At 51.5% G+C, this 17,505-nt stretch overlaps 1 protein-coding gene across 1 annotated transcript; it reads left to right on the top strand.

Moving 5' to 3' along the window:
- The first annotated feature begins 3,997 nt into the window (after positions 1-3,997).
- TLE7 (TLE family member 7) lies at positions 3,998-14,293 on the top strand. Its single transcript, XM_084755794.1, has 10 exons — positions 3,998-4,161; positions 10,839-11,224; positions 11,333-11,355; positions 11,694-11,752; positions 12,063-12,275; positions 12,364-12,605; positions 12,783-12,924; positions 13,057-13,210; positions 13,559-13,632; positions 13,918-14,293. Exons 2-10 carry the CDS (start codon positions 10,923-10,925, stop codon positions 14,020-14,022), a joined length of 1,314 nt encoding a protein of 437 aa, XP_084611920.1. The 5' UTR covers positions 3,998-4,161; positions 10,839-10,922; the 3' UTR covers positions 14,023-14,293.
- The last annotated feature ends 3,212 nt before the right edge of the window (positions 14,294-17,505 follow it).

The raw sequence follows: 17,505 nt of genomic DNA, 5'->3' as shown, positions 1-17,505 counted from the left end.
AACTTGGGGGAGGGTTTATTCCACCCACACCTCCAGGAAACAGTCCATCCCGAAGAGAAGTCGGGGAAGGAACTCAAACAGGGCAGGAACCCAGAGGCAGGAGCTGATGCAGAGGCCACGGAGGGGTGCTGCTTACTGGCTCACTCCTCATGGCTTGCTCATCCTGGTTTCTTACAGTACCCAGGGCCACCAGCCCAGGGGTTGCACCACCCACAATGGACTTTGCCTTCCCCAGTCAGCCACTAATTAAGAAAATGCCCTACAGGTCTGCCTAGAGCCCAATTGCATGGAGGCATTTTCTCACTTGAGGTTCCTTCCTCTCAGATGACTCTATCTTATATCAGGTTGGTGTAAAAATTAGCCAGCACAGACATCTGGATGGGATAGGGCCTGAGTTCCATTGGCCTCTTATGGTCCAGGGCCCAGCTCAGGAGAGGGTGCCCAGTCTGGTTCTTAGACAGAGATAAAGCTACGAAGCTCCCTCACTCCCCCTCCCACGTCACCACCCAACTTCTCCTTACGTCCCAGCCAGCAGCAGCTGTACATTGTTGCATCCCCCAGCACTGAGCCTTGTCCACGGTAACTAGTCAAGACCCTCTCTTCTGTCCCTGCCCTGTCTGGTCATCACCCATCTTGACCCCAAGCTCAAGCCAGATGGGAGCTGCCCACCTGGAGGCACACAACAATTGCTTAATCCACTTCAAGATAGACAGCTGGTTTGCTTTTGCTTACAGAGCATCTAAAGAATGTCCCCTCTGAGGAGCCATAGTTCATCACTGTTGCACTGTCCCCGACTGAGTTGTCTGTTCTTTGGGAGGCCGTGAATAGTTCATGACTGGCCTCAGACAGAATGACCCGCATTCTCCATTGTCAGATGCATGGATAGGGGCAGTGCAAGGATCATTTGTCCCCAGCACTGGGGTCCTTCCCTGGACTCCTGGTGCCGTGACTTGCCTGTAGATACTTGCTTCCTGGGGCCTCTTCAGCGGCATGCCCATGTAGGGGAGAGCTGGAGGGTGTGGTCTGAAGGGGTCCCCAGACACTGGGAGGCCAAGACGACTCAGGCAATTCACCAGTCTCTATCCGTCCCCACTAAGGATTTTATGGGGCCGGAGCAAAAAGATTGTAAAGGAGTCAATCCAAGAAAAGGTAACAATAGCATCTCCTAGCACACAGGAACAATATGTTTCTACACCACACACTGTGATTTGAGGGCCTGCCTGATGATAGCAAAGATGGGGACTGCATCCGGTTTCATTCGAAAGGAAATTTCTCAGAACCACTGTTAGCATATGTTTTGTTCTTGAGGTAAATAGACATTCAGACAGAAACATGGGGCGGGGGTAAGCCAGCAGAAAGGCAAGGCTTCAAGAGCACAGACGCCGATCCATGCTCATACCTAGACATACAAGCAAGGTCAAAGGCAGGTTGCTGCTCTAGAAAGCAGGTGGGTGGTTGCCACCAGCAACTGCCATCGTGTAGGCATTGGCTCAACCAGGCAGGCTATGAGGCACCACCACCATGTTGGCTTCAAGTGTATGGTGCCGCTAAAAGATTGAGCCCCAACTGGTTCTAGACAGTTGTCAAATTTACCCCCCAGGAGAGTCAGAGGACAGTTGGGGGAAACATTTAAAAAAAAAAAAAAAGCTCATAAAAGCATTGTTTGGCCTACATCCCACTTTTTGGAGATCTTATTTCGTGGTATACAGCTGAGGTTGGAGAAGCATCTCCATATTGTCAGGTCCCCTTTTTATCACACGCAAACTGTGGTGGTGGTAGGATCTACTTCCCAAGTGTGGTAGTGAAGACCGATTATCTGCTGCACAGTGTGTATGTGTGTACACAGATGTGCGCGCGCGTGTGCGCATGCACACACACACACACACACACACACACACTTGTGCAAAGTCAAGAGTCCAAGTCTCTCTCTCATTGGCCTAAAGGTATGCACACAAACTTTGCCACAGACAGGGTTCTACACAGACCCCCCAACTTCCCCCAGACTCCCAGAAGTACATGTAAAACACACCACAGCTCTAAAGCATGTCTGCTCTGCTCTTACAGCTTCAGCCACCAATGCTGGCCAAGCGTCCTGTCTTGTGTACTTCAAAGAAGCCATCCCTATCACCTGTGACATGTACAGGCCCTCAGTGGAGTGTCCCAGGGATGCCATTGTGTAAACTGACCCTCTCCTGGGGCTGCTGGGAACTAAGGACAGATAGAAGCAAGCCTTGCCTCCTCCATCACACCTAAGAGAGAGAAGGGAGCAGAACCCTCCCTTCCCTTGGCTGCTTGTGGGTCTGGGTAGTTTCAAACCATACACTGTGAGACCCAGAGAGGCCCCAAGCCATGGATCCAAGTCCTTAGTTTACTTATGGCCAATCAGGTCCAGGGATGGATGGGACACTCTGTTGTTCACATAGCAAACCAATGGCTCACCTGTCTCTAATCTCAGGCAGGGGAGAGATCAGTTGAAACATTTCATCACGCAGGAAGCTCCTTAAGCAGGAAGGTCAACAACTCAAAGTAGCTTCAGGAAGTTCCTAAAACTGAGTAGATTCACCAGGCCTCCCTGCTACTAGAGAAAGCAATAAAAGCTGCGAGTTCCCTTCAGACAGAAGGAAGTTGAACTGAGACCCTGAGACCAGAACAGCTGCCTGGAAGAAGCAGAAACCAGTCGAGCTGTCTGGGAGAGATACAGACCAACTGAGGTACTTGGGAAGGCCACTATTCCGCCTGTTGAGCTGCCTGCAGGTTGTGTGATGTGCTCCAGCTTCCCAGCTTTGTGAGCTGTCACCTATGGGTGGGCTTTGGTTGATGCAGTTGTCTTTGGGTCATTTCTGTTCTTGTATGTAAGCCCAATAAGACTCATTGGTTCACCAAGTTGGACTTTGGTGGTATCCATACTTTGGTCTACCATGGGCTCTCTACCATGTGGGTTCTGTCTCACAAAAGATGGCCAGGGCTTGCTCCACCTGTATCAGCTCATGGTCAGCTGCTGCTGGTGTCTGGGATGGAGTCAAAGAATGGATCAGGAATCCCCCAGGCCTGTTTCCTGTGTTCTCAATGCAGATGTAGTATCGAAACACAAATAGAGGCGCTCTGAAATCAGAAGGTCTAATGTCCCAGATCTGCCACCAATGGGAAAATGTGTAAACTTGGGGCTCAGAGTCTTGGCCAATATGAGAAAGTGGCCTCTGGAAGGCCATGCTTTGATGGTCAGTGATGCTTGCTCACTCTCTGTAGGTTTGTTAGTGTCCAGGACTGGTCTTTCTGCTCAGACTCCAAAGATGAGCAGGTAAAGAAAGCTATTCGGCGTCTGCAAAACCTCATGCATCACCAGGCAGAGTACACGGGCCACAGCTACCGGGGTCTAGTAGATGCCTTACAGTGACAATGAGGAGCCTCAGCCCCAAAGACTCGTTTCTACACTGTAACATTTTTCACCTGGAGCTCTAGGCCCAGATGGGCACCTGTTACAATCGTTTTCCCTCCCTCTGGATCAGTATATCTGTCTCAGGGGTGGAGGGTGCCCTCCCACCCAAACCTGTCACCCTCAGAAAACAACTGGGCATACCTAGGTCAGAGAGGGGCTTTTGAGAAGACTCTTTGCTGACCTCTCTGCCTCTGAAATCTCCCCAACTCTCCAGGCCACTTGGCCACTTTTGTCTGCTGTTGTCTGGCCTGACCAGGAACCGAGGAGCATTCCGTTCTATTCCAGAATGCCTGCCAGCCCCTTCCGCTTAGTCAAGAATCGGACGACGGGAAATGGCCTTTTGGGGGATAAGCACGTAGCCACTGGGTTGGGCAAGGTCCCTGTTTCCTTTAATCCCACACACTACAGATCAGGTGGAGCATCTCTCAGGCCTCCTGGGGGCTCCCTGCTAAGGCCTGAACCAGTTAGGGAGGTGGGAGTCATCGGCCTACTCCGTTGTCTGTCGGATCAGAGCCTCCTTCCTGCTCCTGTTTCATCCACCACAGCAGGGCGGGTCTTCAAATGGCTGCCATGTTCTTGAGGTGTGGCTCCCACCCCCTATCGGCCGCGGAAACCCCACCCACCCTCAGTCCAAGCCCAGCCTCCAGGAAGCCTCCCTCAACCGCACACTGCCTCAAGTGTCTCCGGTGGCGGCAAGTGCCCCAAGAGACTCGCAGCCAGTCACGGTAAGAGACTAGTCTATCGTCCAGTCTTTATCTCCCCACGGCACACCGGGGCTGGGGTCGCCCATTCGTCACCAGTGCGTGGGCCTCGGAGGGCTCCTCCCAGCGCAGGCCCGAGCCGCATGCACGCAGCTGCACAGATGCCGCCATTCTCGGGGTTCCTCGTGCAGGGCTGTCTGGGCCTGTTGCTGGTGTCATGGTGCAAGGGGGCAGGGACATGAGCGCTGTTTGCGTGTTCTGGGGGTGCCCTGCGCGGGGAGGAGGGCGGGCAGCAGCCATTAGGAGTCCTCTTCCGCTCCTGTTGCCTCCTTGTGGAGCAACTCGCCTGGCCGCTTCCAGAAGGGCGGGAAGCAAGTTGCCAAGTCACCAGCGTGAGGCTACCAGGTCCCGTCGGCCACACGAAGGCGCTCCCCCCCCCACCCCTCACCCCTGGCTCTGAATCTGAGGAGAAGCTCTTCTACAGCTGCCTCAGACCCAGGACCCTAGAGCAGCTGGGACTGAGGTGGTGGTTGAGAAAATGTCCCTGTGGTCTCCTAGGGCGAGGAGACTGAAGAGATGGCGGAAACCAGAGGTCCTGCAGGGGGGCGGTGGGGGAGGGTAGAGCACCCCAGTTAGCCCACGGGCTAGCAGTGCAGTGATGAAACAGCTCTCAAACCGAGGAGCTCACAAGAAGAGCTGTGATGAGGTGTGTCGCCTCAAGACCCTGACAGAGACGGCTCAAGGCTTAGCTCAAAGATCGCTAGGAAGAAAACAGGGAATCCTGGACAGAAAGCAGATAGTAGGATTCAGAATGCAAGTGTTCAGTCTCAGTGTGGGTAAGGACAACGCTTTGTGTGAGAGGCCACCGCCATCGTCGAGCTTGTCTGAAAGGAGACGCCATAAGGATTGGAGGGTTGGAGGTTCCCTGGGACGTCAGACGACCAGACGAATAGTGAGGCCCTCCTGAACACTGCTCCCAAAAGTGACCTCTCCTTTGTGTCCCCCCCCCCCGCCACCCCCCCCCCCGCTACCCCCCCCTCCCGCTCCTCCCCGCCCCATTCTGTGACCTCAGCCTACTCTTTACCGCCCTCTGCCCTCTGAACTTGGAACTGCAGATGTTTGCACAGTGTATCAGGGAGTGAGGAAGTGCTTGGTCCCCATGGATAAGATCGCTTATACATAAGCCATCAATAAGTGTCTAGGTGACTTGGGGGCACTGTGTTGAAATAGAAGCTCCTAGAGTGGGGGACTGGAAGGGGGAGGGTGTCAGTGCTCTGAGCATAGCCTCTAATGAACTGCACAGGAACCTCAAGAGTCTTTTCGGGTGGAAAATAGATTTGAGGGGCTCTACACGTGTCCACCAGAGGGCACGATCTCAAATAAAGGCCTGCAGGCCAAACCTCTTCTGGTATGACCTAGGTGTTGCCCACCAGCTGGAATACACCTTCACCTCTGCGTCCTTCATTTGACTGTATTCCCTGGGTAGGGGATGTCTATAGCTGACTGGCCTTCCCAGAGTTGTAAAGGTAAGAAACCACAGGCCAAACTCCCTGGAGGTCACTGGATGGAGAGGAAGAAGGCTTGTAAAACCTACAGGTCTTTAACTCCTTATTCTTTTTTTTGGGGGGGGGGGTAAAACACACAAAACAACATGAAATCCACCATTTTAACTCTACAAAATATGCAATTCAGTGACACCACAGTGTTGAGTAACTCCCATTGTTCTCCAGTTATAGAACCTTTTCATTATAAGTTACCAGCCTGAGCCTCAGTTTCCCCATCTGAAAATTGAGCTAATAATAAACAGCTTGCCTAAGACTGGAGGAAATGTTAAAAAAAAAAAAAAACAAACCAAAAACAAAACTTCTGTTTCTGGAGGAGGAGTAGGCTTGCTTCTGAGTGGATAGGTGTGGGAAGGGGGCAAGCCCCCTAGATCAGAGAGCACATCGGTGATGCCACATTCCGAGTAAATAAATGTTCATTTAGGGCTCAGTGATCCTTAGGGGCCTAGGAGAGGCAGAGGCTGCTGCTGGGGAGGTCCTCTAGGGTCAGAGAGTGCAGCCTTGAGGCCACGATTTCTCGTCAAGGAAGGGAGTTTTGATCTTGGCACTCTGCCAACTGTCCAAGGCCCACTCTTACGGCTACCCTGTGAGGAAGCCTATGTGTCAGGAAACTGAGGTTGTGGAGGGAGCTGAACCTACTCACAACCACAGACCCGGAAGTGCTGGCGGGAGGGCTAGTCTTGACCCTGCTGTAGGAGGGTGGAGGAAGAGGAGAAGCAATGAGGGGCATTTGACTCCAGCAACCTTGACCTGACTGGGGGGGGGGGCTTCTATGCCCTTGGCCATAGAACTGAACTGCCAGTAGCTGAGATAGTATAGGAATGGAGGGGAGGTTAGAATACTGAGCAGGGAACAGAGGGCAGCAAGGGGGAGACAAGCACACACACACACACACACACACACACACACACACACCAGCCATACCATATGTGCAGAATGTATAAGCAACTCTTATGGCTCAATAAAGCTCTTTCAAATATTTTTAAAAGTCACATGGGGCAGGGGCAGCTGAAGAGATAGCCCAGTGGTTAAGGACACTGGCTGCTCTCTTCCAGAGGACTTAGACTTGACTCCCATCACCCGCACGGAGGCTCATAACCATCTAATGACTTCAGTCACAAAGGATCTGACGCCTTCTTCTGGCCTGTGAGCACTGCACGCATGTGGTGCGCAGGCACACATGCAGCCAAAACAGCCAAACACATCATTTAAAATAAGCTCACGGGGCAAGAACTAGACCAGCAGTCCAATGGAGATGCCTCAACAAGGCAAAGCGTTACTCTTGGTCAAGATGCTGAGCTTGGAAGAGCAAGAACCCAGGACAAGAAGTGCTGCTCCAACCAACAGCCGTACCCAACATCAGTATGCTCACTACCACATCACCATTGTTGTCACCATCACTACGGTCACATTACCAGTTGTCACCAAAACTACCACAATGACATTACCACTATCATTGTCAGCGGTTTTACAACCCTGACTACCACTACCACCACTACTGCAGTAACATCATCTACAATTATCACTACCAACCACCTCCTCTGCTACAGCATCACCACCACCACCATCACCACCACCACCACCATCTCCATCACTACTCCCATCCCAATATCACCAATCTTCCTCATCACCTCCATCGTCACTTCCGTTCTAATCACCGCAGCCATGTCTCCCAACCCTCCACCATCATCCCCAAGCACCCGGTGAGAAGCACAGATTCTTCTTTGTGCATCAGAAATTTTGGGACACAGGGCTGCCATTCCCACCAAGCCCTCCAGAGGACTCTGATGGATGCTCAGATGAAAGAAGCCCTTGACAAGACAGCCACCGAAAATGCAAGGTTTCTCTAACGGGTTGTTTCAGAAAAACCCTGGTAAAAACAGGCGCGAAGCCAGAACAGGGAGGAGGAGAGGGGACGTCCCCTTCCCCCCCCCCCCCCCCCCCCCCGTCAGTCCTTTCCGCTAATTCCCTGTGCTGAAGATCTGCCCAAGAACAAAGGGAGTTCATGTAGAGGTGGGAACTAGACAGCAAGTGCCTTTTAACCACGTACTGGCTCTTATGGCTCAGCTGAAACCCAGAGGCTCATCCCCTGAAGTTTCTCACTCTATCCGATGAACTTGTGTGCAGAGATGCCTGCCTTGTTCTCCAGCGAAAGACACAAGAGCTCAGCGCAAGTGTGGCCACACCCTGGCATTGACCAGCCATTCAGGATCTAGACACCTGACCCGGTTCTCACTGAGGCCTTCAGTATTTGTTAGTCCCCTGTTTACCACAAGTGCTAGGCATCTCGGCTGCAGACCCCCACTCCCCGATCCAACCCCCGGGTGCATCCAGACCTAGCTGGGTCTTTCCCGCTCTCAATTCTTAGGTTTTGACCTGCCTTCTGAAGTGAGTTTTCCACCCCAGAGTGCTTGTGAGTGCGGATTTGCTCACTCTTGGAGAGAAGAGAGGGGAACCTGTGACGTGGCTCCTTTAAAGGTCATGCCTTATTTTTATGGTGAAAGCCTGGTTAGGTTGGAGTCGGAAGCCCTGGTTAAGTAGTTTCACTGACTTTAAGCTTTACCCAACCTCTATAAGAGGACTTAGCAGCAGGGCCCCACTTCTTTGGGATCCTCGAGATGCAGGTGGCCTATACCCCCTCTGCCCGTTCTCCCTAGGGCTAAACGAGCCCCAGGTGTCCCTAGTTAAAGGAAGCCTGATGGCATGCAGAGAAAATATGTCAAGTGAAGAAATGACGGAACTAATTAAGAATCACGAGGCAATGATTTGGGGAAGAGGAGCAGTCATTTGGCCCCTGGTTCAACAGTTTCTAACATGGCTGAAGCATCCCCAAAGAAGAAAAAACAATATCGGGTCTTATTGTGACTAATCCCTCTCCTGATCCTTGTTCCTGTTTTTAAATTTCCATATTGGAATCACAGTTATTCTTCTTAATCTCTTGCACACATATGAACATAAATTAAAATAAATTCTAATTTCTATCCTTTTTTTCTACATATTTTTTGAACATATTATAACCGCCCCTCTAATATTATACCATGAAATGTTCCATGCTAGAGAATATGTACTTATGTTTTTTTAAAAAAAAACTACTGTGTACTATTCCACTATGGGGATGGCTATAGCTTACATCACTGGTCTTCACTTGTTTGGGTTGTGTTTTAACTTACACACACACCATCTGTACATATCCACTTGTGTCTAGAGAATAGCTTTGTGAAGGTGGGGGCACTGTGTTGGGGCGATTGCTTGGGTTCTTGTGGTGGGTGATGCTTTCCTCCTAGTGGGCAGCAGGAAAGTGAGCCAGAGAGAACGCAGTGTGAGGATGCTCTGTGCTTTCCAGCCACTTGCCCTGGGGGCTCACTTGTTCAGCATTTCACTTCTTAAGTCTATGAAACGGGCCCTAGCACTCGGGAGGCTGAGGCAGGAGGATAGTCAGGAGTTTGCAGCCATCCTGGGCTACAGAATGAGATCCTGTCTCAAAACAGTATCTATAAAATGGTTCCCGAAAGGCTGGGGGTTGGGCTCAGTGACACGCTGCTTTCGGTAGCATGTGCAGGGGAGGCCTTGGGTTTATTCACAGCACACCGCCCCACCTTCAAGCCAACAACCAGCCAACCATAAATTTAGATCATATGGTGGAAGGATATAATTAGATCTTCTATGTAAAACATTAGTTCAGGGCCAAAAACAAAACTAACCATCGGCAGGGTGCCAGGGTTCTTCTGAAGGCTTGCTAGAGCCTTTAGCGAGAGCCATGGACTGAGCCTGCCTGTCAAAACCATTGAAGAGGGGCTGGAGAGATGGCTCAGCAGTTAAGAGCACTGACTTCTCTTCCAGAGGTCATGAGTTCAATTCCCAGCAGCCACATAGTGGCTCACAACCATCTATAATGTGATCTGGGTACTCTCTTCCAGCCTGCAGGTGTACATGCAGTCAGAGCTCTGTATATATGATAATAAATGAATTTTAAAAAACCACTTAAGAATCCCTCTCCATGGCTACCCGTCCCTGAGGTTTGTTAGGTTTTCTTAACAGAATACCTGGGGTTTCCCAGGGACATTTCTAGAGTTAGCTGTTGCGTAGAGTGGAGAGGAATCTTAGGACACTGGCCTGTCTTAAATCCACAGATTCCCCTGCACAGGCTGCAGTTGAGTGCAGTGTCTTCCGTGGATCATTTTTGCTGCTAGCCTTCTAGAGTGTTCTGGCCAGCAGGTGTGAGCCTGTTCCCGTCTTAGAATTATCTCAGGGTGCAGCAATCACTGCCAGGCCAAGTCCTCATAATCTGCAGTTTGTTCTTACCGAATAAGAATGCCTTATATTTGGGTTCGTGGTCCCAAGCTCCTCCAGGCTGCCCCCATGAGACACCCCGTGGCCTGTGTATGGAAGCCCCGTCGCCTTAGGGTTTGGGTACATTGGGAGATGAACTACATTTGAAATGGGTGTGTCCAAACTAAAGGGTGAGTTTGATTTTTGTCTACATAGAAATACAGTCCATGTCTTTCAAGGCCTGACACTGGAGAGGTGTTCTCAGAACATTCTGAACAGACTCTGCAATTTACCTGATTTTTCTTTTTGCCTCTGTTCTGTGTGTGTGTGTGTACATGTATGCATGTGTGTGTGTGTGTGTGTGTGTGTGTGTGTACATGTGTGCATGTGTGTGTGTGGGCCAAAGGTTGATGTCACTGTCTTCCTCAACCATGCTCTACCTTTTTGAAGTTGCATTTTTTGGGGGTGATTGTGCGTGTGCATGTGCGCGTGTGAGATGCATATGTGGATATGAATATGTACATGCTACAGAGCACATGAAGAGGTTAGGGGACAGCTTTTCTGGAATTGGTTCTCTTTTTCCACCTTTTTTGAGGCAGGGTCTCTCTACGTCTGTTGCTATACTGTATGCTCCAGAGCTGCGAGGGTCTCTCACCAAACCCGGAGCTTACCAATTCAGGAAGAATGGTTGAGCAACAAGCCCCAGGGGTCCTCTGTCGCCACCTTCCTGGCAGTAGGATCATAGTCCCATGCTTGGCTTTTTATGTGGCGCCTGGGAATCTGCACTCGGATTCTCCTGCTCGGGCACCAAGCGTTTACCGACGACGGAGCTATTTCTCCAGCCCTTTCCTGTTCTCTCCCGTCATGCAGGAGATCAGGATGTATGGGGAACCCAGGATCTGTTTGCTGAGTCCCTAGAGCCAGATGGTCCATTTACTTGATTGACCCAAGAATATGAGTGAAGAGGAGGAGGACTCATTCAGGACCCTCAGAATTTATGATGAATCAGAGGAGATAAAGAAGATGCCAGAAAACTCTGGTGTTTTTCCTCGTCATGGGCAACAAGAGCAACACCAAATGGACAGTACACAGGGGATGCTCCAGCTGCCCCCATGTTCCTCAAAGCAGTGTTGCCTTGTTTCTGAAGAGATGCACAGTATGACCCAGCAGCGGTGGGACCCCCAGGCCCAGGACACATCTGGGCTTCAGCCCGTGTTGTTTTCTGAGGCAGAACCAGGAGGAGGAAGCAGCTCAAGGTAAGGCTGTCATGAGCGAGGCTGGGCAGTGATGGACTTTTCTAGGCAGAGAGGGCCTGGCACTAAGTTCTGGACTTCAGGCCATCATCTCTGCCTTCTCTGTCATAGCTTTCAACCAGGAGCCGCGACTGGTAAGTTCTGGCTGTGGCCGTGTGGGCAGGGAGTGGATGTGGCCCAAAATGGATCCTAGATGGTGGATGAGGCACCTGGTTTGGTGTTACAAGAGCAGCTTTCTATCTGACTTTGTGTCTCTGTGGCTGTGATACCCTGTCCATGAGAGGTGGGTGTGGCTGTGATACCCTGTCCATGAGAGGTGGGTGTGGCTATGAGACCCTGTCCATGAGAGGTGGGTGTGGCTATGAGACCCTGTCCATGAGAGGTGGGTGTGGCTGTGAGACCCTGTCCATGAGAGGTGGGTGTGGCTATGAGACCCTGTCCATGAGAGGTGGGTGTGGCTGTTTCCCTGCAGGCCAGTTCTATTCTTCGTCCTTGCTCAACAGAGAAGTCTGGTCATTCCTCAACACCATTGTAAGTACCTTAATGTTGTGATTTCAACGCCCAGGCATCCTCCCCCTTTCCTACTCATCCTCTAATACAGAGGTGGCGTCTTTGCACACCCCTAACCCCTTTCTCTTAGGTAGTGGTGGCCTGGGATACCACCACCTTCTTAATGAGGCTACTCTCTTTGTTCTACCGTTCTGATAAGTAGAACCTTTATCCCAGTGTCACTTCTTCAGAAGATGTGACAATGTGACTTGGGGGCCCCTAGGCCCAAACTCTTATGAGAAAGCTTTGGAATTTGGGGAGTAAGGACAGAGCGGTCCCGCCCTCTCTCCAGCCTCCGATTCCAGATGAGGCGGTGGTCAAGTGGAAGTCTCCACGTAGCTCCTGGAGGATTGGCACTCTCCGCCATGGGAAGCAAGTCAACGCCATTGCCGTCAGCAGTGCTCCACACCACGTGTACACATGTGGCATTGGCTACATCAGGGTGTGGGATGAAGATGCGCTGCACGCCTCAGACAGAGCACCTCAGGCCCAGATGGACTTTCAGGTGAGGGGCTGGCAATCAGGCTTAGGGAGGTCAGTTGTCTCTGTCCTTAGCACCGAAAGTACGTTGACAACTTGTGTCCTTCCCACAGGACCCTCGGAACCGTGTCCTTACGTGCAAGCTGTTCCCCGATGAGCAGAGTCTGATCACAGGGGGAGTGGCCAGGGCTCTGACTCTCTGGGACCTGGCGCCCACCCCCCAAATCAGGGCCCAGATGGCCTCCACGGGCCCCACGTGCTATTCCCTGGCCCTTTCCTCCGATGCCCACATCTGCTTGGCTTCTTTCAAAGGATTCGTGGAGATTTGGGATGTGCGGAACCAAATCTTGATCAGGTAGGCCCCTCTCCAGAGCCGCAAGGGTCTCCCTTGGGAAGGGCTCGATCGTGAGACGCCCCCCACTTTTCCTGCTTGGCAGTAGGGCGATGCCTGGAAAGCACACCTGGGGACTTTGTAACTTCTGGGCTAGGGAGCAAACATTTCTGGAAAACCTCTGAATTGTCTTCCCACCAGGAAACACGAAGTGCCTTGCTATGGGTCCCGCTGTGTGGACATCACAGGCTTTAAGTTCTGGACAGGTGGTGAAGACACCACCCTGTGTTCCTGGGACCTGAGGAGCTACAAGAAGCTGCAGCAACACAACTTATGTCATGAGGTGCCTGCTTGGTTGCCTCCAGGAGCAAGTTCAACCCCAGGGGTGGGGGAGGGGCGGGCTTGGATGCGGGGGGGTGGTGGGGGGGGCGGCGGCGCTGGCAATCTTGTGCCACTTACCCGGCTCTCCCCATAGATTCTTAGCATTACCCACGACCCCAGTGAGGAATGGGTGCTAGCGGGCTTGAAGATGAGTGACATCGTCATCCTACACGCCCACCGGGAAGAGAAATATAAAGCTGTTGTCCAAAGATACATTCAACACCACAACCTCAAGTTTGCATCCTGTGGTGAGTCAGACGCCAGGCGGCTCCCTCTCCTCTTGCTTCCCTTTACCTCAGGGGCTTCCCCTACACAGAAGGCAGCCCGAAGGTCCAGGTAGACAGCCGCTGCAGGAGTTCCTTCTCGTGGGCCCCTTGTTTAGCACTAACTTACCGTGTCCTGGGGATGGGGCCGGAGCGGCAGCAGGTGAACGGATGGCTCTGGGGTATGCTCATCTGGTTTCCATAAGGCAGGGAAGCTGAGGCAGAGGAGGTAGCTGCTCTCTCCTTAGTCTACTTTGAGGACAGTTGGATGGACTCAAGAACGCAGGCTGGGCCTCCGGCCCCTCCTCCACACCTGTTCTTTCCCCTTGCCAGGGACCTATTTTGTGGCCACTCTGGATGACATGATCCACTGCTTAGCGGCGCCCTCTCTACGAAGGTTGTTCCAGGTACGGAGGTGGGGAGTCAGGGGGCCCTGGGAGTGTACACACAGCGACACTCAGAGCTTGTGGTTCTGGTGGTTCTGAGAGGGAGCTGGAAAACACCACTGAGAAGGCATCCTACAGTGGGAGAGACTGAGGGCTGAGTCGGTGAACCTCATGGTCTTTACTTTGAGCTTTGCCCGTGACCCAGTGAAACCTTGAGTCTACGTGAACTTTGAAACATGAAGTCCCTCGTGTCTGGCTCAAGCCCCACCGCCCCCCCCCTTTCTGGTGTCCCCCCTCTCTTTCTAGGTAGAGGAGTGTTATGACATCCTGTGTTGTGACATGTCCTCTGATAATCGGTATCTGGTCACCGGTTCCAAGGAAAATGGCATGGTGTACCAGCTCCTATACTGAAGGTTGTGGGCTATGGTCTTGCCAGTGAAGAGCCATAAAGAGCAGGCCACGTGAGCTCACAGTGCTGGCCATCTTCAGCATCTGTCTCCCTCTATGCAGCCTCCATGGCTGGCTGGCTGCACTCCCAGGCTTTGACTATATACCTGGGAGTGTTTCCTCCCTCCCCCCCCTTACACCCCTCACCTTCATCCCCTATGCCTGATCTCTGTGTTTGGCAGGTGACTTTATGAGATATGGCTTTGGAATTAATAAAATAGAGCAAAACACAGAATAACCTGCTTGCGCGTTTCAGAGAACAGCATTATAGTAATGGCTTATTTCCAATCTCTGTTTAGCAGGTGGGGGCCCGGCATTCTTCCCGAGCGGGTCTGGTAGTCATGTTTCTGGGGCCGTGATAGAATAAGCCTGGCAAAAAGCAACGTAAGAGAAGAAAGGATCTATTTTTGGATTGCAGTTCCAGAGGGACAGTGTCTTGTGACAAGGAAGGAAGGCAGGGTAGCAGGATCATGGGGCCAGACAGGCAGATGGGGAGGAGAGGGGTTCGTAGGGAGGGGAGCAGCCAGTGGTATCCTTCCTCCCACTGTACCCCACTCAAGTCTCAGAACTTCCCAAACAACATTACCACACCAACTGGGGACCAAGTGTTGGTGCCATGCGGGACCTTCATTCACATGCCACGAAGGAAAGACTATTAGGTCAGAGGGTCAGAGTTAGTTTTATTTGTAACTTTAGAGGCAGTGCTGGTGGCCAAGAATGATAAAAAGAAACGTAAGAAAAAAGTACTTGAACCACCAGCCCTATGTGTCTGTGGGGTTTGCACCTGGCATATGACCAATGCACTGAAAATGTGGGGTTTTTTTTTTTCTGCTCCCTAAACAACACATTATAACATTTATTTACATGGTGCTCCCATCACAATGGGCACTATAGTAATCTAGAGGTGATTTCAGGCCTGTCTTGGAACCCCCTCCCCCCCCAAAAAAAATTTAAAAATGAAAAAAATTGAGGTGATTTCAGGCATAGAAAGCTGAGCACAGGCTGCATGGGATGCTATGGCATTTTATAAAAGGGGTTTTGGTGTCCACCGAAGGTGGTTTGAATGAGGGTGTGGGGCCAAGCACAGTGACTCTCCGTACACAAACTTGAGACTGCATTTGTTAGTTTAAACATCCCAGGAAGCTGGTCCGACCCGTAGCCTGAGGCTGAGATCTCTGTAGTGCTGACCGCACCAGAGTGCTGACGCCTGTGATTTGCATTGAGCTGTAAGCCCGCAGTCTAGGGCCTTTGCACACTCGGTCTCCCACAGGTGGTGGTGTTGTCTGGGAAGGACTAGATTGGTGCAGCCTTGCTGGAGGAAGTACGTCACTGGGGGGTGGGCTCTCTCTGCTTTATCCCCACGGACGAGGATGTGAGCTCTTTGCTTCCCGCTCCTGCTGTCCTGCCAGCCACTTTGTTGCTGTGCCTCCCCACCGTGACGCGTGTGTAGCCTCTGGAACTGTGAGCCCGTATAAAGCCTTCCTTCTGTGTGTTGCTTTTGCCGTGGCGTTTTCTTACAGCAGCAGCAAAGTAACCGATGCAAAAAAGTGTTATCTGTACATGGCCTGCTCACGATCGCGGCATTTGGTACCCCAAACCTTCCTATTTCACTGTTTCGGGAGGACTCACCTGTGTTGGCATGACGTTTCATCTGGCTTTCTCCAGGCTGTAAAAGCATCTCCGCCCTCTCCCATCTGCTTTGTTGCTTGGCGGTGGTATGGCGGATCCTGCCGATGTTTGAGGCTTAAGAGTGCCCTCTCAGGGGACCATGAGCGAATAAAATGAGCCTCACCTGAGCCAGGCCTAAGCAAGTAGAGGGTAGAAGTTTCCTGCGGGGACACTTTCCCTTCTGTCAGCTCAAGGCAAAAGAGGCAGAGACCCCAGGGCACTGGCAAGCCAGAGGGCCGAGGCGGCCAATGTTCGTGCATCAAGCAAGGAGCGAAGCTGCATACCCGCGTGGTGGTTTGAGTGAAAACGGCCTCCGCGGGCTCAGAGGAAGTGGCACTATGGAGGCGTGGCCTTGGTGGAGTAGGTGTGGCCTTGGTGGAGTAGGTGTGGCCTTGGTGGAGTAGGTGTGGCCTTGGTGGAGGAAGCATATCTCCATGGAGTCGGGCTTTGAGGTCCTGTATATGCTCAAGCTAGGCCCAGTGTGGTGTACAGCCTCCTTCTGCCGCCTGCGGATCCAGATGTAGAACTCTTGGCTCCTTCTCCAGCACCGCGTCTGCCTGCACCATGCTGCCGTGCTTCCCGCCATAACGGACTAAACCTCTGAACTGTAAGCCAGCCAGCCCCAGCTAAATGTTTCCCTTTATAAGGGTTGCCTCTTCACAGCCATGAAACTCCAAGACACCATGAAAGACAGATAAACTTTATCAATATTGAGGTCCATCTGTTACTATAGCTCTGGAAAGAGCATATATTTACTTAAACGGCCTAGCAGTGACTATTTTAGGATGGGTTATAATTGATGCGGCCATCATGCAGTTCAGTCATGCCTGCTGTGGCATGCAAACGGCCACAGATAGATAAACAAGTGAGTGTGAATTTTATCCATGAAACTTTATAGATAACAAGTAGTGGAACCAACTGGCCTTCTGGGTAGAGTTTGTCAACCCCTATCAATATGCCTTTAAGTGATGTAGGCAATTTAAAATTCTATATAAGATGTGTAGAGTTAGCTGGGTGTGCTGGCGCGCGCCTTTAATCCTGGCACTCAGGAGGCAGAAGCGGGTGAAACTCTTGAGTTCAAGGCCAGCCTGGTCTACAGAGTGAGGTCCAGGACAACTGGAGTGACACAGAGAAACCCTGTCTTGAAAAACAAACAGAACAGAACAAAAAACAAACATCACGACAGAGAGAGAGAGAGAGAGAGAGAGAGAGAGAGAGAGAGAGAGAGAGAGAATGAATAGAGGTCATCAGTGAAGCTATTAGGTGGTGCCATAGGGTGCCATAGGCTTTAAAATTAATGTGCGCACCAAGGATGAATGAATATGCCGATTTTGGCAGATTTTGGCATATTCACACCAGGACACAATGGGTGACATTATAATGGATGAGAAGTCTTAAGGCACAGTCACAGGCTTTCACACCGTTTTCTTATCAAGGATTTCTCTTTCTCACCAATTCATATTCCATGCTTCCTCTCCCTGCCCCCCATCCCCCACCCCCCTTTAAAAAGCACTACCAGCTGGAGATGTGGCTCAGCAGTTCCAAGCACTGATCTTCTAGGGGACCTGGGTTTCCTGCACTTATATGGTGGCTGGCAACTCCAGGTCCAGGGGATTTGATGCCCTCTTCTGGCTGCTCTGGGCACTGCATGCAGGTGGTACTAGCATAAAGATAAGGAAATCTTGAAAAGGTGAGGAAAAAAAAAATAAAGCCTGTCATTTGGAAATACACACACACACACTGAGGGTCATGGGCAGTTCAGTGGTTTTCAGGGCATTT

This window comes from Acomys minous (assembly GCF_964271855.1).
Source record: "Acomys minous genome assembly, chromosome: 14".
NCBI lineage: Eukaryota > Metazoa > Chordata > Mammalia > Rodentia > Muridae > Acomys > Acomys minous.
This window is presented reverse-complemented; position numbering and strand designations above follow the sequence as displayed.

Bases quoted from the DNA above. Each gene is read 5' to 3' on its own strand.
- TLE7 (XM_084755794.1), top strand. From the start codon at position 10,923: ATGAGTGAAGAGGAGGAGGACTCATTCAGGACCCTCAGAATTTATGAT. The intron at 12,276-12,363 runs GTGAGGGGCTGG...TCCTTCCCACAG, and splicing joins AGGCCCAGATGGACTTTCAG to GACCCTCGGAACCGTGTCCT. The intron at 13,633-13,917 runs GTACGGAGGTGG...CTCTCTTTCTAG, and splicing joins CTCTACGAAGGTTGTTCCAG to GTAGAGGAGTGTTATGACAT.